This window comes from Taeniopygia guttata, chromosome 17 (assembly GCF_048771995.1).
Source record: "Taeniopygia guttata chromosome 17, bTaeGut7.mat, whole genome shotgun sequence".
Lineage (NCBI taxonomy): Eukaryota > Metazoa > Chordata > Aves > Passeriformes > Estrildidae > Taeniopygia > Taeniopygia guttata.
In genome coordinates, this window is record NC_133042.1 from 2,872,250 (window position 1) to 2,894,140 (window position 21,891).

At 48.7% G+C, this 21,891-nt stretch overlaps 1 protein-coding gene across 1 annotated transcript; it reads right to left on the reverse strand.

Annotated features, from left to right (window-relative positions):
* Positions 1–716: 716 nt before the first annotated feature.
* TNFSF15 (TNF superfamily member 15) lies at positions 717–21,627 on the reverse strand. Its single transcript, XM_072936652.1, has 5 exons — positions 20,714–21,627; positions 20,362–20,618; positions 13,009–13,060; positions 11,766–11,813; positions 717–6,317 (listed from the first exon to the last, which is right to left on the reverse strand). Exons 2-5 carry the CDS (start codon positions 20,551–20,553, stop codon positions 5,890–5,892), a joined length of 720 nt encoding a protein of 239 aa, XP_072792753.1. The 5' UTR covers positions 20,554–20,618; positions 20,714–21,627; the 3' UTR covers positions 717–5,889.
* Positions 21,628–21,891: the final 264 nt, after the last annotated feature.

A 21,891-nucleotide genomic window follows, 5' to 3' on the forward strand; every position in this document is an offset into this window, starting at 1 on the left:
TCTGCAGGTGGGTGGAAAGCAGGGAAAAAAAATTTCCTTCCTCAGAGTATTCCAGTGAAAACCTTCCTGCTGCAGACCACAGAGCCCTTCCCCAGAAACCTCTTCTGAAGCAATTTAGATGTGATACTCTGAGTTCAAGCCAGTAAAACAAAACAAATTTTGAGCATAAGAAATAATATGGTAACAATGTGGTAAATGGGAGAATGTGTGTCAGTTCTGCTGGTGGAAAGAAAGGAATCTGCATTCTTGGCAGCAGAGGAATTGAAGATAGCAGCAGCCAGGCTGAGCAATAAATAGCCAGGGGATGCTGCTGCTCTGCTGGGAGATGAGGAGAGCCAAGCTGCAGCTGGAACTGGGTTAGAGGTGCCCTGGGCTCTGCTGCCTTCACTTGGACTCTCATTTGGCCAGAAATTCCTGGCTGGGTTGTGCCTGCCAGCCAGGAGCTGAGCAATTTGGAGCAGGGAATTCCCAACATGCTGAGGTGTTTTTGTGTGTGGTTTTTGCCTGATGAAGTGCAAGTGTCTCTAAATTCCCAGGGGAAAGTCTGGGTCTGGCTTTGCTCTGCTGAGGGACCTCTAACTGCATAAAATAATGATTATTCACACATTTACACACAATCAAACTCATTTCTTATACATCAGCACTGCCTGGCTGCATGAACTAGTCACTCTTAATTATGATTAGTGTTTTAGGAAGGGACTGGCATCAAAAAGTGGTCACATTCATTAAGTTGCATTTTTATTATCATAAAACTTGGGAAGATATAAAGAAGTTAAGTCAGTTCTTGTGGTAAAGATACATCTCAGTGCTGAGGCACAAGACAAAAGACAATCCCTTCTAGAGAATCCCTTACAATAGCAAAATGCTATTACTGGTGTGTAACACCCACATTGGGGCAAAGATCCTTGACATTTTCTGATTCTTCTAAAGAACGAATTCTCTCCTCATTTCTCACCTGAAATGATGGGCCACTCACAAGATAAATAAAACAAAGGACAGGGTGGTCAGTTGTGCCATAGAGGGGTGAAAAAAACAAGATTCCTTCAAAATTCTGGAACATTGTTTTGGAATTTTCAAGCGAATTAGTAAATCTGTTTGGCTTGGTTGGGGACCCCCTTTGTAGAGATGTTTGCTCCTCACATCCCCTGCCAAAAATCATCTCAGCAGCATCTTTTTGGGTGATGTTTGACACCCTTTGGACACTGATCCTGCCAACTGTGCTGGACAGTCCCTGCAGTCACTCCTTGATTTGGCAGATTGCTCCAAGCCATGCTGGAGCTGAGGATAAACACAATTAAAACTTTCTATTCCCTTTTAATCTGAGGCATGCAGGTTTTACTCCTCCCATCCACCAACCAGGAGCTGGTTTTTACCATGATCCCCTTCCCCTCGGGGCTATGCTCAGCACAAATAAAAGTTGGCAGGATTGGAGCTGTTTTCTTTATACCTTAATTAAAATTTCCTAGATTTACTTCTGCGTGTAGATGGAAAGAAAGTTAATGCTTATTTATCAATATTCAGTTTCTGAGAGGAAAGGAAGTGTTAGGTAATGAACTCTTTGATGAATTTGGGTTGTGCTTAGTGTTAGTTTTTTTTGGGGATGAAAAGAATTAGGGAAGAAGACAATTCCTAAGATCTAGAATAATTTGAGCAGTTAAATAATAGTAATAATTTGATACTTCTTCTTTCAGTGGCTTTGTTCTGAAAAGTGCTTTCAGGGTTCTTTTTGGTAAGAAACGGAAGGGTCAAAGCCTAAAATCCTATGTTTTACCTCATTTAGCCCAAGCTGCCTATTTCACCCTTTTTTCTCCAGATTCCATTTTTTTTTCCTATGATGGTTTTAGTTTCACAGCCCCTCCGAAAACAAAGCACATGTTCAGCTTGACCACAGACTTTAAGGTCAGTGCATCCCATGACCAGATCTCACCAGCTTCTCATTTAATTGAAAATGCTGATGCCTGGGCATTTTCACATCTCTAGAAATGCTTACATTTTCTAACTCAACAAACACAAGTTTCTGAGAACACTTGTGTCCTTATTTAACTTAAAAAAAAAAATAAAAAAGATTAAAAATCTGAGAATCCACAGTTTAGGTTCAGTGTGTTGGAAATATTTCCCTTTAAGCTTGACTTTGGTCTCACTAAAGTGGCTTCACCTCATGCCTTTGACTTCTGTGGAGGAATATCTAATATAAAACAGGGCCAGAATCAGCCCCTGAACACTTATTTTATGTGCTGGTCACTGTTACAGTAACATTATTAGCACTGAAATGGGGGAAAAAAGGGATTATAGAGAATTTCCATCAGGATACATGTGGGGGATCAATATGCCTGCACCACTTTAAAACAAGTAATGCCACATATATTGTTTTATATCCTATAAAATGTGTGCTAAATGTGCTCAAAGCTGGTGTGGGTAATGGGGTGCAAAAGCTCTAAGTGGACTAAAATAAATATTTCTGTGGGTTATGAATCAGGAGAATCACACCTGGAATGCAGCTACAGCAGGCAAAGTTTTGCTGGTGAAATTCATCTTTAGTGTGCAGTGGACACAGATTATGTGCTAGAAAAGGCTCATTATTGCCAATGGAACTTCTGGAGACTTCTATGAAATATCCACCAGAAAAAAACCAAAAAATAATGTGTGTATGTCCCACAGAAGGCTCTCTGAATGCCAAATGTTGCATTCCCCACTCCTCTGCCCCAGCCCATCGTTCAGCACACCAGGATTGGGTGATGATGCCTTGGGATAGAGTTTCCCTGGAAATCTGCTGTCCCAGCCTGTCAGGATTGCCTTGTGCCCTCAGAATGATCTGCTCATTCGTAGAAAAGAGAAGCTTTCTGAATCACTGCAATTATTTCAGAATAGAGAGAATTTCCCCTCCAATTTCCTCCAAGGATAAACCAAATTCACCCTAGTTTGCCCTATTTGCCAAATTCACCCTAGTTTGCAGAAGCTCTCCTGCCTAATTGCTGGGAGTCACCTGTCTTGGAAAGATGATTTCAAATCCTCCTTTATGAGACTGACCATGTTGTTTTGTGTGCTGGTCACCTAAAGTGCTCTACATGTTCCAAAAGCTGCAGATTTTGTGTTTTCCTGAGGTCAGATCCTGTTTTGGGCACACAACCAAGTGATCAAAGACTCAACGTGAGGTGTTGAGGGAACACTGCACAAAATTTGAGATATGGAAAGTTTCAGGGTTTCACTGGGAGTAATTTTGTCTAGAAGTGCCAAAAGTGGGGGACTTCACCAGATTTTACCCTGGTAGAGGGGGTCTCTGAGCAGGAGGAAGAGCCCTGAAAAGGAGCTGGGTCACCAGAACAAGGCTGAGGTCGTGTGTGCTAATCACTAAATGGATAATTGGTGAATAACTGTTCCAGACCCAGCTTAAAAAACTTGGCTGAGCAGGTGGAGATAAAACAGGAATAAGGACTCAAAGATGGAAGTGACCTGGATCATAAAAACATAAGAGGATCCCTTGTCTCAGAGTGTTTTCATCTGCCTGCAGGATAATTAAATTTACTTTCTCCAATCCAAACCTATTTTGAGATGTCAGTTTTCTTTGTGGGCTGGAGAAATTGAGTGTAAAAAATGGTATTTGGACAAAGAAGTGTCCTTGCACCTGATGGACAGGGCCAAGAAGGCAGGAGGGAGAAAGGGCTCGAGGACAGCTGAGATGTGGATGTGGGGAAGGTGAAGGATGAGTCAAAGAAAGGATGGGAAGCCAAACTGGGATGAGGTTTTGATGCAGGAAATTTCTCAAGCTCTCCAAATAGGCAGGGTTGTGCCAGGGGCAACACTCAGTGATGAGACTCAAGGAAAATCTGGGAGCAGGAATAGAGGGCAGGGCAGGGTGGCAAAGTCCTGGGGAAGGATAGAGACTGTGGGATCCAGGAATTACAGGATAGGGAGGAATGGGCAAAAAGCCACAGTTTTGAGATGATTTACCACAAAAGACCTGCCAGTTTTCATGTCAGCAGGAAGGTCCTTGCACCAAGACATGAAGAGATCCTGGTGTTGCCTGGACCTCCTCTCCTCCTGCTCTGCTCCTCTCCTCCCTTCCCAATCTCCTTGGCCTCTCTCCCTGCTCCAGCTGCCCCACTGACTTCTTGTCAGCTCAAGCAGATCTTCCCAGAGCAATAAAAGGTCTCCTGGTGGGAAGGGGCTTGCCATGGACAAAGCTGCAGGACCTCACAGGGGGTTGTCCCACTACAAATCTGTGCCCAGTTCAGCTCTCCAGACACGGCCCCTCACCCCAGGGATGCAATTCCCCATCACTGATGGGGGACTTTGGGCTCCACCACGGCTTGGAGTGGAAACATCAGCTCAGGTAACAAAGCCTTGATGTAATTTTTGGGCAAGAAGTGGAGAAATGGAGGAAATCCAAGGAGTGAGGCAGGGAAGAGCTGCAGAGAGGGGAGCCTGGAGGTTGGGGATGGGTGCTTGGCTGTGAGACCTCGGGGCTGTTCAGGGTGTAAACTCCAAATCCATCAGGGTCCTGAGCCACTGCTGGAGATGTATTTTCTGCAGGAGGGGAGCGGAAAATGGGAATTTCCCTGAGAGGCAGAAAGGTCTGTGGAAATGAGTAAGTGCAAGGTGGGAAGTTAAACAGTCCTGAGCTCCACCAGAGCTGTGTCATTGGATTTTTCACCTTGTGTGGGGACAAGTGGTGGCCAACCTTCACCCAGGGCAAGGCTGGGGAGTCCCTTGGGGACAGAGGCCACCATCAGTTGTGGCTGGAGCCCAAGCAGTGATTTCTTCAGTTGCATTTGCTTTGCATTACATATAATGGAAAGCAAAATATTGCAGAGGTTTTCTCTTTTTCTCCCAAAATTTTGGTTGCTGATTTAAAAGTGTGCAAAATTTTGCTCTCTCTCTCTCTCTCTCTCTAGCCTGTTTTTTGTTTTTTGTTGTTATTTTTTTTTTTGTGTTATCCTAAAGTTAGGACCTGGAGGGGACATTCCACTTCCATGCTGAAACAGAAAGTGTTTTGTGTGTTCCCTAGATCTTTTCCAGAATATTTTGAGGCTGTATATGGGCTTAGAGAACTGTAAACAATTTTTTGGAAAAACCAAAAATCTCAAGTAGCTGCTGCAAAGCACAAGATATAATTTTAATCTACTTTACAGGGGAGTTGGAAGGGATTAATTAAGCAGTTAATTGTTAACCTGAGCTTTATGTTAGTGCAAAGTACTGAGTAAATGTGTTCATAAGGAAATGATGAGAAGTAAATTATGTTTTAGAAAGGAGAATCTGAAGAAGGGTCATGCAAAACTATACTGGAAGTGCTAGGGAAAGCTCAAAAACCCTTTTTTTTTTTTGGAGTTGAGGAAATTGTACATTAAAGGTGGAATTAGGGACATAGCTTAGCTCAATATTCAAGAGGAAACTTCCTACCCAGAAATTTCAAACGTTTCTCCTTAGCTTACAAAGTTTTGAAGAACTTTCAACTTTTGCTTTCAAAAATACATTTTTTTCCCCCCTTCAACATGACTTTCATTTTTCTGTTTTGGCTTTTCTTTGTTTGTTTGGTTTTGAGATATTTTTGAGTGTTTTTTTGGGTTTTTTTGTTCGTTTGGGTTTTTTTTTTTGTTATTTTGAGGGTGTTTTTTTTTTTGTTTATTTGGGGTTTTTTTGGGGTTAGTTTTTGGTTGGTTTTTTGTTGGTTTTTTTTTTTTTTTTGGAGGTTATTTCACTTCAACCTGCAGCTTCACCTTTCCCTACCCATTAAATTAAGGCTCTAGCAAGCTGCAGGGCAGTGATGGCACAGAAGAAGAAGAAGAAGGAAGACAGCACAGATCTCACCCCAACACGCGCCCACAAAACCAAAATCCATCAAGATCGCCTCGATGACCCCGCAGGGATCTCCCACCAGCTGCTTCCAGAGCCCTACAGCAGAAAGGCCCCAAAGAAAGTTTTGTGCTCCTTGGTGTAATCCACCAGCTTGATGTCACTCACGTTGACCATCAGCTTGTCTCCCACCTCCAAGGAGACAACAGCGCCCAAATAAATGGGCTGGAACCAACCATTGCCGTTCTCACTGAGGGTCTTGGTGCCCGTCAGCAGCTGGGTGGGCTCGGGGTAGCTGTCGGTGACCTTGGTGATGATCTCAGTGACAGAGCTGGCCTTGTGGCTGCTCTCAACGGGCCCTCGGAAGGTGACCTGGGCGTACACGTAGTAGTCCCCAGAGACAGGAATCACCAGGGCGTTGCTGGAATAACTCAGGTTGTTCTTGGTGAAGGCCAAGCCTCGCTTGTCTTCCCACTGCAGGATGGGCAGGTGGCTCCCCACGGCGCTGGCCAGGTCCTGCTTCTTCACTGAGGGAGAGAGAGGGAGAGGAGGGTGGGTGAGGTTGCCACAGCCAGGGGTGTGGATGTAGAAATCTCTGCTCCAAAAGGGGAGGAATTTAAATAATTTGAGCAAAATGCTGGGGCAGCAATGTTGTTTGATTCTTAAGATTTTCTAAAGCCTTCTGAGTTTACATTCTCATAAAAAACTGTCTCGCACAACCTTCTGTAAACTATCTATTGTTTTGCATTCCTCCATAAAGGCAGAAAAATTTAATGTGCTAGTAGTTTGAGCAACGTCATTGGAGAGGTGACACATTCACCCTCTAATCCACTGTCACCTTTTTTAAAGTATAAATACTAGAGTAAAAAAATAAACTTCCTCTTTTTCACCTTTGCAATAGCAGCGGCTCATGTAGTGCTTTCACGTGTCCTCTAGTGACACAATGTTCTTATTTCACAGCCTGATAACTGAGCTGGATGGGCTGCAGACAAGTGTCCAGTGGTATTTTCCCACCAGGTGTCCAGATCTGAGCTACCAGTGCTGGAAGCCAAGGGTGTTCCAGGAAGATCTTGGCAGTGTAAGCTGTGCCTGTAGGGGGGTCCTGGCTGTGGGTCAGACCCCAAAGGATGAGATGTCCCTCCTCAAGGCTGAGTCTCTGTGGGGATCCAGAGCTTCCCTCTGGCTGCCCTGGCAGGTCTGGGACCCTGGCAGGGGTCAGGAACCCCCCTGGACAGAGCCCCCAGAGACACTGTCTGTGATCTCTGTCCATGGAAAAGAGTTTTCAATCTTACAGGATGAGTTACCAGCTCTGAGTGTTTGATATGAGTAATAAGTGTGGCACAGGTGCAAAAGTAAAATTTTAGGATTCTAGATAAGGGGTCCAAAGGAGACAAGATGGAGGAAATTGGGTGTGCCTTGTCCTTTTTCTCCTTCTTCATGCCCTCCATGTTTCACTGTGGTGTTGGCATTTTTCTGTTGGTTTAGGCTGGGGACACACTGTCCAACGTAGGTGACAGATATTGGCACGTTATTGTAAATCCAGCACAGGTAGTTTGTGGTATTTAATGTTTGTAACATCCCACTGAGGGCAGAGCCCCACACGCTGCCCTGCAGGACAGAGCTCCAGGCTTTTTTTCCCCAATCTTGTGGTGAGCTGATTACAAGCACAGCTCCAGTCCTGACCCCAGCATCAGTCTGATCCAAGCTGAGGATGCTTCCCAGCCTGCAGGGGAAAAAATGAGGGAATTGCTGCCCTTTTGCCTTCACCACTTTGATTTCTCACACACAACAGAGAGGACAATACACCTCAGCCTTTGCACGCTTTTCTGCAGGGAATCAAGAGTTGTCTCTGCTCTTTACTGACTGCCACATAGAATTGTTGTGCTAAAACAGCAGCAGTGGGAAGAAGAGGATAAAACCCATCCAGATTATCTCAGGTATTAAAATGAACCTGGAAAATGTATGAGGAATGCTTAGAAAAGATTGAGGGAACAGAGTTCCAGGAACTGAGACCTTTTCAATGAGTTTATGTTCATGTTTAAAGTTGATTTTTATTCAGTATTTGGGGCAGGGGGGTAAATGGGATGCAGGTGAGGGAAGGCTTTGGAATTCCCTTGGCAATAACCATTAGGTCCATGCTGGGTGAAATGAAACTCCAAAAAAGGAATGTGCTCATGTCCCAGTGGCATCTGTTTCCCTCTTTTCCAACCATAAATAATCCCTGAGGAGACAGGAAGCTGTTAGGAGTGCAATTCCTTTTATATTCTCTGAGTAGCACAACAAAATAATTACCTTTTTTGTTGTTGTTGTTTGGTGTTTTTTTTTTTTAGTGCTGCTGAAATATCAAATCCTTCTGATCTTTTCCCAGGAGGCAAAGTGGATGAGAAAAGTATTTCAGGGAAGGGGAAGACAGAAAGGGATTATGGCAGCAAGGAAAGCTAAATTATAGAAATTTTATAAAGGTTAGAGGCAATGGAGCTTTGACACTGAGAGGGGAATAAAAGAAAGTGCTGCTGGTCTGATTCATCTGCATCCACCTCTTGGTTTAGGGACTGTCTGAATCCTGGGAAAAGCTCAGCCAACTTTGGATCCCTCTAAGGTTTGCATCAGCTTGGAGCAATTCATCTCAGAGAGCAGAGGAAATCTTGTTTGAGGTGGGAAAGATGAGGAAAGATCAGAATATTTCCAGAAAATGTCCTGGGATCTAGTCCATCTCTGAAATTTTGGGGGAAACTTGAAGAGAAGCTGCCTGTGAAATATTCTTTTCTTGTAGAATGATGCATTTAAAATGTCAATGACACTCAATTCCACAATGCATTTTTATATTAGTTATAATTAGATTTTATTATAGAATATTTCAAATGAACTACATGACTTCCTAACTTTTAGAATTAGTCAGGTTTCACAACTTTAACCTCCCTTTTAGAATGAATCTCCCTCTATTGATGCTCTCTATTTTCAAGTTAATTACTTTTCCCCATGCTTTCAGTAACAGGAGAATAAAATGAATGCTCAAGTGCTTTTTAATACAGCACAGCTCCTTTTCTAGCAGCAGCTGTATTTTGTACTTGTCATGTATTTATTTATTTCCTAATTTCTGGAGCTCTGCTTCCTGCAAATATACTTATGATGCTAATTCTTAAAGGAATTAAAATCTGCTTTTAATAAGAGATTCATTGCCACAGCTCCTTCTGTTTTCTCACTATAAATTTCTGGCATCCCTTAATTCTCCTGTCCTCTGGACAGGTTCAGTCCCTTGTTGGAGAATACCTGTTGTCTGTCAGATTTGGGATATATTTTGTGCTGAATTTGTGGGGTTTCTGCAGTTCTTAGCAGCAATGGCAGAGCCTAATCCTGAGCTCTGAGTGTCAGCAAGAGACTGGAGCCTGTGCTGGAGCCCCTGTGGGGCAGGGTCCTGTGTCCTCTGGTGCTCCAGCCATGCCCTGAGGATTTTATAAAGGTAATTTGGAAGGATAAATGAAGCTCTGCCCAGATTTAGAGGGGGTTTGGGACCACTGCAGCACGAGGAGCACGAGCCAGGTCCTGCAGCCATGGTCACTGTGCCACAGGCTGGTGACAAGAAGGAAAAGGCACTGCCCTGAATTCTGACCCCAAATCCAACCAAATAAGTGGGGAGGGGATGATGACAAGGCAAGGAGAAGTCCCAAATGAACAATAATACACAGGAGAAAATGGGCTTGGAGGGAGCTCTGAGCTGGGGATTGGCACATCTCAGTAGGCAAAATCATCAGGGAGGGGAGATCTCAATTCCAGTCTGGATGAATAAAAATTCTCAGTGGGAGTTAAAAAGGCCAAGAGCAGCTGGAAGATTTATCATGAAGGAACAGACACCAAAACATGGAGTTATTCTGCTACTGCCAATTAATCAGTGCATTCCCAAAGAACCCCATCTAATTCTCATTCCTCTCCCTCCTCTGCTCTCACCTTCACAACAGATGTGCCTAAAACTAGAAAAAGACAGAATAAAGGTGTGGAAGAGATTTCCTGCAATTTAGGATTTGTAGTCTGCCACCTTCAAGTTGAACAAGGCCCCTGAGGTGGGGGAATGTAACAAAGATCAGGAGAATATTCCTTTTACACTTTCTATGCACAAGTCATGGTTTCTGAGAAGGGAAAACCAGGGTGGAACCCAAAATAGTATTATGCACAGAGCTGAAAATAACAGGAAATATTTTCTGCCTGCAAAGTGCTGTTGAGCTGGGAAAGGCATTGCCACAGGGAGAAGCACCAGGAATATGTTCAGGCTAAAAAGGTCAAAGATAATTCATAGATATTGTGTTCCTTGATGACTACACAGAACAGCACAGAAAGGAGAGAAAAAATTATCTTAAGTTTCTTCTTGTTCTTTTCTATGGCCAGCAGTGACTGGCCCTCAGTGGAATGCCAGAGAGGATGGACACAGTCCCAGGGAGGCCTGGGAGTGATGGCAAAGGAATTTTTGTAAATATGGGGGCTGAAGAAATTTGGAGAAAACTGCTGGGTGTTTCCCTGTGGCAGCTGGGGTTTTATGCAACCCAGGGAAGTTCCCAACAGCAGAGCAGAGCTTTGGCTGCTCCTCTGAGTCACTGGAGCCTCTGGCTCTCTGCCACGGGGGATTTAAAAAACCAAAACCTTACAGCAGCAGACATGGTCCTCTTGCTCCTTAGAACTTGCACTTGGGCAAAGATGTGATTGTGGACAAGGCCAGGTCAGGTTTGGAGCTCCAGAAACCCCCGTGCCAAAGGGAAAGGCACCAAGGATGGGCACCAGGGAGGAGCTGGTGGATCAAGGAAAGGAAATTCTGCTGGGAAATGCATCAGCCCTGAGCTGCAGATTGATGGGACCCTGGGGGTGGATTTGGATCTCTGCAGGAGGATTTGAGAGAAACATCCCAGCACTTCCTGCAGTTTTCAAGTTATAAAGTTCACCCTGGGGCAGCACTCGGGGTGTTGGGGAAGCCTCTGCAGTGAGCTGTACTTTGGAGAGGGATAAATGGCCTCAGGCCAGCTGGAAACCCTTTGCCACTCACTCCATCCACACTGGAGCCAGACAGGAACTTTTCTCTGGGAATACCTAAATTTTCCATGTGGGTGGAGCTTCAAGGTTGAGGTGGTGACATGAGGACCTTGGAGATGCTGGCAGCCCCTTGGAAAGGCATGGAAACCTTTTGGAAAGGCATGGAAACCTTTTGGAAAGGCATGAAAAGCTCTTGGAAAGGCATGGAAAGCTCTTGGAAAGGCATGGAAACCTCTTGGAAAGGCATGGAAACCTTTTGGAAAGGCATGGAAACCTCTTGGAAAGGTATGGAAAGCTCTTGGAAAGGTATGGAAAGCTCTTGCAAAGGCATGGAAAGCTCTTGGAAAGGCCTGGAAGCTTTTTGGAAAGGCCTGGCAGCCCACCCTGTGACAGGATTTGTGATGGCACCTTCCTAAGACAACATAAAAACTTGGAGGGCTCAATTTGGAGTTACCCTTTCCCTGCTTGCTCTGAAATGTGTTAGAGATTATCTCCCTGAAAACAGGAGGGAGGATTTATAGGAATATGGTGTGTGTAGTCTGAGTCAGGCCTTGCAGAAAAATAAAATAAAACCAGCCTGATTTGACCTGATTTTGCTCCAAAACTTGTAATTCTTGCCAATTCACTGGTCCACGAGGGCTCACATGAGCTCCTTCCATACCTTTTCTGGAGGATTCAGCAGATCACTGAGACATTAGGTACCTGTTCCTGTTCAGTTACAAAAGCTGGTCTTTCAATAAAAGAAACAGCTCGGAAAAGTGACATTTCTGTCAGCTGTCCCTTTGTGGGCCCTTTCCTACAGACACACTGCACTCAGTCTGGCATGCTCCACAAGGCAAAGCTGATTATTCTGTCCCCCATGTTCCCTGCAACACCTGCTCCTGTCAGATCCACACAGACCAAGGTTACTGAACCACAACATTGGCTGTAAAAAGGATTTAGTTGTGAACGAGAATTACCTGTCAGGTGAGCTCGTGGCTTCTCTGCGCTGGAAAGTGTGTCTGTAACTGAGGGAAAAGGGAAAAAAAATGGTGTGAGGATGTTTGCTGCTGTTCAATAATAAAATTACAGAATATCCTCAGCTGGAAGGGACCCCGGGGATGATCCAGCCCAGCTCCCAGACCCCCCAAAATCCCACCCTGGGCATCCCTGGCAGTGCTGGCCAAAGGCTCCTGGAGCTCTGGCAGCCTCGGGGCCGTGCCCATTCCCTGGGCAGCCTGGGCAGTGCCAGCACCTCTGGGGGAAGAACCTTCCCTAAGTCAATAAAATACGAGTGGTGACTGATGTCCAGGAGGAAATGTGCAGCTCTCTCCCTTCTGCAGAGTCTGAGTGGGGATTGATTCTCTGTGATCTCTCAGTGACACCCCTGAGGTAATAAACTGCAAAGAGGGAGCTTGTCAGAGCTGCTGCAGCACCAGCAGGGCACATTGTGGCTGTGCCCTGAACTGATGGAGGGCACAGAGAGGGGAAGTGTGAGGAGCAAGGGATCCCAAATCCCTGCTTGTGCTTGTTCAGGGAGTCCCACTTGATAGTAAAAGGGTTTTAAAATCATGGGGATTTAGGGTTAAAAGGAAAAATAAGCTCAGTAGGCCCTGGAAAAATAAACACCCTAAGCACATGAAGAACTTTTACTTGCTAGAACTGCACCTCTGTAGCTAGTACATAATAAATGATGTAATTGTTAGATGTGATGATTGTTTAGTCATTAAATATAATTACTGTTTAATCATAAGACTAATAATGAGCAACTGTGGTCAGGGGCCTAAGAAAGATCACGAGAAACTCATGTCAATGTATACAATAGAACAATATAAGTTTAACCATTAATATGTAAGTTATATAACGATAGAATATAAAATATGTTTAGCTTGAAAGCCGTGTTAGAGTCAGATTTGGGTCTGTACCCCTGACTCCCAGAGCTCTCAATAAAAGCACCTGCAGATAATCATATCCCGTGGTGATGTGTGTTCCTGAACGCTGACACACTGACCCTGCAGAGTTTTGGGAAGCCTGTGCCTGCCCAGCTTTGACAGCCCGGGGTTAGAAATGCTCCCATTTCCCCCTGCCCACGGTTCTCCCCCTGCATCTCCCCCCCAGTGTGGCCCGGCAGGTTTGTCTGGGCAGGGTTGGGGTGGTGAGGGCACAGGGCAGTGGGGAGGGTGCTGGGGTGCAGCTCCCGAGGGGAAAGGGTGCCAAACTCACCAGCAGCCACTGCTCGTTGCTTCAGAAAGTGAGAGCCCCTCTCCTCTGTGACCTGCAGGGGACAGTGACAGCAGTCAGCTCAGAGGGTCTTGTAGGAATTATCCCACAACATGAACAGCTGCAGTGACATCCGTGAATTCAGATGGAGCATTTTGGCAAAAAGGTGAGCCCTGACACGTCTTTGCTTCACTGCAAGACATTTCTGCTGTTGGGTTAGAGCTGCCTTCACCTCTGACAGGACCTGGGGGGAGGTTTGTGAAATTCTGAGCTGGACAAGCCCTTGGCACGCCCAGGGGAGCAGCAGCAGAGTGGCCAGTGTGACCCAGCCATGGGCTGGTGCCCAGCACTGCTGCTTGGAGCTGCCCTCAATCCAGGCACAGCAAGCAGAGCAGAGGGAGAGGTTCTTCTCAAGGCAGGGCAGGTCTGAGCCTTTACAGGAGCAAAGGTTCTCCACAACAGGAGCAAAGGTTCTCCACGACCAGCAGAGAGACTGAGGTGGATCAGCTCCACCTGCCTTTTGTCCTGCAGCCGGGCCAAGCCTGTTCCTGAGGTCAGTGTGGAATTTTGGGTGACCTCCTGGGGAGGCAGGAGCTGAGGAGAGCCGAGGGAGCAGCTGCAGGGTGAGCTCTGCTGCCCTGGGGAAGGCTCATCCTTCCTCTCCTCTGCAATTCCCCTCTGGAGCTGGGCACTCCCGTTCCCCTCAGGCAGGACACGGCCCTGGGCACTGCCCTGCAGCAGCTCGAGGGACAGACTGTGCCTGTCACCCGTGTCCTGAGCCACCTGCTGCTCCTGAGTCACCTCAGCCACCTCCTGCTCCTGAATCTCCTCAGTCACCTCCTGCTCCTGAATCTCCTCAGTCACCTGCTGCTCCTGAGTCACCTCAGTCACCTGCTGCTCCTCCCAAGTCACCTGGGCATGGCACAGCCAGGGCTGTGCACCCTGGCAGCTCAGAGAGAGCATGCTGGGGGTGCTGTGGGATGCTGTGGGGTGTTGGGGGATGCTGGGGGATGGTGGGGGATGGTGGGGGATGCTGGGGGATGGTGGGGGATGTTGTGGGATGCTGGGGATGCTAAGGATGCTGTGGGATACTGGGGGATGGTTTGGGATGCAGGGTGATGATGGGGGATGTTGTGAGATGCTGGGGGATGCTTTGGGATGCTGGGGGATGCTTTGGGGTGCTTTGGAATGCTGGGGATGCTGGGGGATGCTGGGGGATGCTTTGGGGTGTTGGGGGATGCTTTGGGATGCTGGGCAATGCTGGGGGATCTTGTGGGATGTTGTGGGATGATGTGGAATGCTGTGGGGTGCTGGGGGGTGCTGTGGGATGGTGGGGGATGCCTTGGGATGCTGTGGGGTGCTGGGGATGCTGGGGGGTGCTTTGGGATGCTGGGGGGTGCTGGGGATGCTGGGGGGTGCTTTGGGATGCTGGGGGGTGCTGGGGATGCTGTGGGATGCTGGGGTTGCTGTGGGGTGCTGGGGGATGCTTTGGGATGCAGGGTGATGCTGGGGGATGTTGTGGGGTGCTGGGGGTGCTGGGGGGTGCTGGGAGATGTTGTGGGATACTGGGGATCCTTTAGGATGGTGGGGGGTGCTGGGGGGTGCTGGGCATGGTGGGGGATGCTGCCTCTGCATCCAGCCTCACGGGCTGTGAGGAGCAGCCCTGGGAGAGGCCTGGGCTGTGCTGACCCTCAGGGCTGACCTCAGGGCTGTCAGGAACCCCCATCCCAGAACACCATTCAGGAGCACACAGGTGTTTTTTATGGGCAGACGCCAAAACCACACTGAATAAACGGAATAAACCACCCCAGGTCAGCTCAAAGCAAACTATCTGAAGCACTTTGCCCAAAAAAAGGAAACAATATCAATATCTAGATGCTGAAGCTGGCTCCTGCTGGCTGTGTCTCACACAGCTTCAAACACTGCAGGAGAAGGAGAAGATAGATAATTTATATTGGCTGGGGAAGGGGAATGTTTGTGGAAGGAGAGTCAGCCTGCCTGGGGTTGGGGGCTGCTGGCTGCTCCAGGAAACCCAAAAATAGTTTAATGTTTTACTGGAAGTAAACATCCGTGTGCTCCTGCAGCAATCAGTCATTTCTGAAATAGCTGCTCCAGTGCGGTGGGAAAAAATAGAGAAGGAAAACAGCAGGAAAAATTCTCCTTTTCTTTTGTATTCCCTTGCCCACCTGTGCACAGATGAGTGGCCCAGCCCCAGCAGCCTCCTGGCAGAGACTGGTGTGAGCTTCCAGTGTGGGGCTGAGGGAAAATTGGTGCTGTGCTCTCCAGATTTCTGAGCCTTTCCCTATGTGTGAGGGGTTTCAAAGTGCTGCTTTCTGACCAGGAGTGCCCCGTTGATGTGACTCAGCCACAGCCTGGTGACTGTGTCCCTGCCCTGGTGGGAAGCACAAGGTCAGAATGAAGGCTTTCCCTCACACTCCCCTGCCTTTCAGCCAGCCGTATTCACCTGGGAGTATATTTACACATTCCTTGTCTGGCATTTCCTACCTATTTCCCGAGTAACTAATTCTCATTAGTGATCCCATTCTCTAAGGATTCTGCAGCCAGGGAAATAATCAGTCCCAAACCTATATTTAAGAATGTAACTTCTGTGGAACTGTTTACACACTTGAAGCTTAACTTCTGCTGAAGTTCCTTGTATAAACTTGGATGTTGCAATCCAAACAGAGGTGGCAGGAAAATGGGAAGGAGAGCAAGAAGAATTCTGCTTCTTTATAAAAGATAACGAAAAGGTTTCGTTTAAACCTAAATGTACTTGTTTCCTAAGAAATCCAGCTGGAGACTCCAGGTGCAGGAGCTGCATTCAGAGATGCTAAAGGACAGAGCAGATAGAGCAGGGGGCAGAGCAAGGTGTGAAATTATTCTGTTGCTTGGCAAAGGTATGGCTGTTCTTTGTTTTTTTTTCCTAATTGTGCTATCTCATAAAGGTGTAAATATAAATACAAATGTCCTACATAAAATGTTTTAGCAGTAGCAATGCTGCATAAACCAGGTGTCAGAAATACTTGTCCTGAATAGGCAGAGATGTTGTGCATTGATGGGGAGGGAGAACTGAGACAACAGAGAGAACATTCACACAATCACTGCTTTTTGTGGTTCTGAAAAGTTCACAGCTTCAATTTTCCCTTGGGTTACTGTGGAGAGCCCAACCACTGAGTGATGTTGAAAATCCCACCTTGAGCTGACTCAAGGACAGGCAGCTCTAAAGATCCTGGGGATTGCTGTGTGCTGAACACTTCTGGTACCACAAATGTCCAAACAGCCCTGGTGCATTTATATCCAGGTATTGCTGCACCCCAAAAGAAGGGCTGCTATCCAGGGGCATGGCAAGAGCAGCTGGCACTGCAGGCAGAGGGACTGATAAGCAGAAAAGCCCCAGCTCCTCCAGGCACTCCCCTTCAGCACTACTTCACAGGGAGGATCTCTGCAGGCCATCTACATAAACCCCATTTTTTTCTAACTCCTGACATGCTGCATGGCCTGGGCTGGGAATTTTTGGCAGGAATTGGTCTGTGCCAGTAAAACCTGGCTTCAATCAGAACATTTTGCTGCCCAGTGGAATGCTGTACCCAAGGTATGTGCTCACAAGGAGCATCTGCATCCAGCAGCGGTGGCCAGGCAGGGATTTACCTGGTGCTGGCTTTGGAAGGGGAATCCCAACACCTGGGCCCATCCAGGTGTGCTGCTGCTCCTCCCCAGGCATTTCTCCTTCCCCAAAGACCAGGAAGTCTTTTGAGGTTCTCCTTGCTTTGTGGGCAGGCCACGAGGGCAGATCTCTCCTGGGATTTGTTATCAGCTTTCTGGCAGGATCCAGGTGGAGCCCCTGGGATTTTCCAGTTCCTCCTGCTCTGCAGCAGGTCCCTTCTCCACTGCCAGCTGGCATGGCACAGGCCTGGCACACAGCTGCATGTCCAACCCGTGGGACAGGGTTTGGGATTCCTCTTTATGCTGCCTGTGGCCCTGACGTGCCAAGGATGCCATGAAAAATAAACCCAAATACCAACTTCTCCAGGCCACAGGACTTGATGCTCTGCTGGGTGGGATGCTGAGGCAGCCAGAGCTGCTCTCCTGTGTCATTCCATTGATGGTTTTGGGAACTCAGCCCGAAACTTGGCTTCCCTTTGAGGAAGGATGTCCCTTCCTCCAGCAGGGCACCACTATGGCCTTAATATAGATTTTCTGCTAGCAACACAAGCCACGTGTTCTGGTTTGAAAAACTCTTTTTCCTCTCCTCCCTCTGGACTGAAGCACAAAAGAAAGTGATTTCTCTTTCCCAAAGGAGCAACGGAGGGAGCCTGGAAGGTGTCCAGGGAAAACTATCACCAGACTGGAATTATTCATTCAAGATGCACCGCACCATGACACACAAGGTAGCCCACACATGCTGCTGTAATGACATAACTTGCTCTCCTTTTTTCTGAAAGGGACATTTCCAGTGAAAGAGATGAGTTTGCATCCCTTCAGAGGCACCAGGTGACACCACGTGCACCCACGGCAAGGCAGGGATGACCAATGTGCCTCACCCTGCGGGCAGCGTGCCCAGGGACACTCCCCTGTTGCACAAACCTTCCCGGGTTTCCCTTCTCCTCTTGCTCCAGGAAGGACTCAGGAATTCACTCCATCTGCTCCTCGCCTGCTGAGTCCCTCCCTCCTCCCAGCGCTGTCCCCAGAGCACTCGAAGGTGACAATCGTGTGTGGGCAGAGCTCTGTGGGGCAACCAGAGGACTCCTCCCATGGGCTGCAAGGGTCAGGAGGCCAATACTCATCTGGGGCATCCTCAGGGCTGCCCACTCATCCCACAGTGCCCAGGGCACCCACACCCCAAAACCAGTGCCACAGAGAGCTCTGCCACACGTGGCTGGTCCCAAAAGTCCCCACCTGAGCTGTCAATGGGGCACATGAGGACGGAGCCATCTAGCAAACTTTGAATGCAGAAGGAAATGCAAAAAGACATTTTCCTGAGAGCTTTTATGCCCAGAAATATTCCCAGGGACTGAACCACCCTGAACCTGCAGGCTCCAGGCAGAGCCACCCAGCCCTGTGTGCTGTCCTGCTGGACAGCACCGATGAGCACAGGCAGCAGCAGGGTCAGTGGTGAGCACAGAGAGCAGCAGAGTCAATGAAAAGTCGGGAACAGGCAGGGCCCAGCGGAGGTGCAGCTTCTCCCACGGCACCCAGGGCACCCTGCCAGCCCCAGTGACCTTCCTCTTCCTCCCTGGGACTCGCAGAGGTTGTAACTCGTCTGATCACCTCGTAACATCACTGTGGAGAGATGACGTGTTCCTAACCGGGAGCAGGTGCATGGGAATGCACACCAGAGTAGCAATTCCGACCGTTTACGTCGTGCTCTTCCTCTTAAGAAGCAAACCCACTCATTAAAAAACCTTTTCTGTGCTAACGCTGCCAACAGGGTCACGATCCAGGAACGCATTGCATTGATTAAAGAAGTTAACATTTGATTATTCTTCCACTCCAAGATTTCAAGCCTCTTCTTCTCTCATGGGACACAAACCTAGAGCAGTAGCAGAGGCTGCCCAAAGCACCTCGTGAATTTCACCCCTAACCTCGAGTAGCACCCAGCTTTCCCAGCCCCTCCACATTCAACCTCTGCTCTGCTATAATTCCACATTTCCCGAACTGAAGGCCCCCAAATCCTCTCAGCTCATGCCCAGCCCCTGAAGAAAGCTGTGCTTTGGCATCTGCAGGTAGGGCAGCCTGGGTTTTACAGCTGGGACAGACAAAGTCAGGCAGCAGCACAGCTCACACCCTCAAGGAATTGCCAGATTTAAGTGCAGCAGGTTAGAGCCAGGTCAGACAGAGGATGCTGCACCCTGAGCTCGGCATCACTGGGGCAGAGCAGCCTCGGGGTCACGGCGGGGCCAGCGCAGCCCTGGGAGCCGCCGGCAGAGGCGCGGCCGCCGCTCTCACCCTCCCAAACATCCCCGGGCTAAACGTGAGCCAGGTGACAACCCTGCCTGCGAGGCCACTGAGAACCGACCCTCCTTCCTAGGGCCCTTAATCCTCCTGATTAACTGAGGATTTTCAGAGCTGAAGCTAAAATTCAAAGCGTAATTCACCAGACCTCGAGCATGGGGTGTTCCTGCTGAACTCAGCCTCCCGTGGGAAGAGGCACTTGCAGGAGGGATGGAGCAGCTGGAAAAGGGTCGGAAGCAGCAGAGCAGAAGTTTGTACGGCTGGGAACAAAGTGAGAGTAGCTGCCTGGCAAAGGAGAAGAGCTGAGAAGAGCCCTGGACTGAGAAAAAGTTTTAATGGGGAGTTACCAGGATGGAAAGTTCAGGGTCAGACTCTCTTTAACTGTCTCAAATAGGATCTCTGCGGAAGTTCACATTAATAATAATTAATTATCCACCAGCCCACGGGTGATTGACCCAGTGACATCAGCAGGTCTTCCTGAAATCAGACACTGAGAGGGGAAGCCACAGATTTAACCCAAAAAAAGGGAGGGAAATGAGCCTTAGCATCAAAAATCTGGCAGAAATCAGTGCACAGACAGTGATTTCCACCAAGCAGTGATTTTTGTTTTTAAGCATTCCCTATGGCACAGCAATAAAAGTTTCAAAGTCATGTACTCTTGAAACCAGACACTGAGAGGGGAAGCCACAGATTTAACCCAAAAGAAGGGAAATGACCCGTAGCAAAAATCTGGCAGAAATCAGTGCAGAGACAGTGATTTCCACCTAGCAGTGTTTTTTTTTTTTTTTTTAAGCATTCCCTACGGCACAGCAATAAAAGTTTTAAAGTCATGTACTCCTGAGACCAGACACAACGAGGGGAAGCCAGAGATTTAACCCAAAAGAAGGGAGGAAAATGCAACACAGTGTCAAAAATCCGGCAGAAATCAGTGATTTTTAAGCAGCTCAGCAATAAAAGTCCCAAAACCATGTACTCTGCTTGAAAGTGAGGAACCGTTAGTTAAAAAGAACGAGCCATAATCAGATTTATCATCAGGGCGAGGAAGAAGGAATGCCACAGCGAGCCTCGAGTGTGCTGTCGAAGGCGAGAAATTACAGAATCACAGAATAATGAGGTTGGGAGAGACCTCTAAGATCATCAACTCCAACCTATGCACTAACACCTCAACTACACTATAGCACCAAGTGCCAAGTCCAGTCTTTTTAAAAATATATCCAGAGATGGTGATTCCATCTTCCAAAATAGGAAGACAATTCCTATTTTATTATTCTTTCAGTGAAATTTTTTTCCCCTAATACCCAACCTAAACCTTCGCTGATTGATCACGAGCATGAAAAGCGCTCCGGAGCGGCTCGGTGGGGAGGCGCGGCGGGACTCAGGTGCGCTCCCCGGTGCCTGCCTTACCTGGCTGCCGCAGGAGCTGGGCGCTCGCAGGTTCCCGACCAGCAGGTAGGCTGTGGGCAGCATGAGCAGCAGCACGGCCAGCAGGCAGAGCAGCAGAGCGCAGCGGATCCTGCGGAGGTCCTGGCGGAGGCGCAGCCCGGCGCCGTGCCCGCTGCCCGCAGCCTCCGCGCCCATCTCCGCCGCGCTCTCCATGCCAGCAGCGCCGGGCGCGTCCTGCCAGCGAGCCGGGCACCGCCGAACCTCCTGTGCTGCCTGCCCTGCATGGAGACCCCCATTAAATAAGAGCTGTCGCGAGTGTGGGAAGGCACCGGCGCGCACACCCTCCCTCCCTCCCGAGGAATGCACCGCCTACAGTAGAAACCCGGCAGGAGCGGCGGGAGCGCTCCCCGCGCTGCCGGGGCCGGCTCCTGCCTCCGGCCGCTCCTGCTCCCCCCGCTCCCTGCAGGAGGAAGCCAGGAAAGTCCCGGTGGGCGGAACCAGGATCAGCCCTGCTCCTGCTGCTGCTGCTCCTGCTGCTGCTGCTGCTGCTGCTGCTGCTGCTGCTCCTGCTGCTGCTCCTGCTCCTGCTGCTGCTGTTCCTGCTGCTGCTGCTGCTGCTCCTGCTCCTGCTTCTCCTGCTGCTGGTCCTGCTTCTCCTGCTGCTGCTGCTGCTGCTCCTGTTCCTGCTCTGCTCCTGCTCTTGCTCCTGCTCCTGCTCCTGCTCCTGCTCCTGCTGCTGCTGCTTCTCCTGCTGTTGCTGCTGCTGCTGCTCCTGCTTCTCCTGCTACTGCTGCTCCTGCTGCTGTTGTTTCTGCTTCTGGTCCTGCTGCTGCTGCTGCTGGTCCTGCTGCTGCTGGTCCTGCTGCTGCTGGTCCTGCTGCTAGTCCTGCTGCTCCTGCCCGGCTGCATCAGCTCCGCAAGATTTTCCGCCTGGCAGAAGGAACGTGAAACCGATGGGAGTGAAAGTGGGAAGCAGGGGGAGAGAGAGAGGCAGAGGCGAGCAGAGCCCGGCAGTTTCTTCTTTCCCAGAGAAAGGGGAAGAGGCTTTTGGGGAAGGTGAGGTGACAGGAAGCAAGTGACCCCAAAGAAGGGGTCTGGTTCTCTGAAGTGTTGCTTCATCCCCCCCATTTTAGCAGAATTCACAAGAGGCTTCCCATTGCTCAGTGTTCACCTTTTGCACCAAACCGTGCGGCTTAGGCCCAAAACAGGATGGTTGTCTGCTCTGGGGCTCATCTTCTTCCAAATCATCTTAATTAAAAATCTTAACAAAACGTTGTGCTCTCACAGGAGTCTGTTATTGCTACTAGGACAAGGGTGATTTTACTGTACTTGGGGGAAAATGATGTCAGTGTTACTTGGCTGCCAGCAGAGATGGGCTGCAGCCTGTGGGGATCCTCTGGAGCTGGTCATCAGCACAGCCAGGAGGAACAAGCTCTGCTGGCAGCTGGAAGCATTCCTGTATCCCAGGAAAGTTCCTTCCTTTCTCCCTGCCACTCTGCAGCAGCCCACCCTCCCCAGGGAAATCCACTCATCTAGGAAGTGCTTGGCATG

What these genes read in the sequence shown, in the direction of transcription:
- TNFSF15 (XM_072936652.1), bottom strand. Translation starts at nt 20,553, where the DNA reads ATGGAGAGCGCGGCGGAGATGGGCGCGGAGGCTGCGGGCAGCGGGCAC. An exon ending in CCAGCTCCTGCGGCAGCCAG is followed by an intron (nt 13,061 to 20,361) that starts GTAAGGCAGGCA and finishes TGTCCCCTGCAG; the next exon opens with GTCACAGAGGAGAGGGGCTC. An exon ending in GCAACGAGCAGTGGCTGCTG is followed by an intron (nt 11,814 to 13,008) that starts GTGAGTTTGGCA and finishes CTTTTCCCTCAG; the next exon opens with TTACAGACACACTTTCCAGC.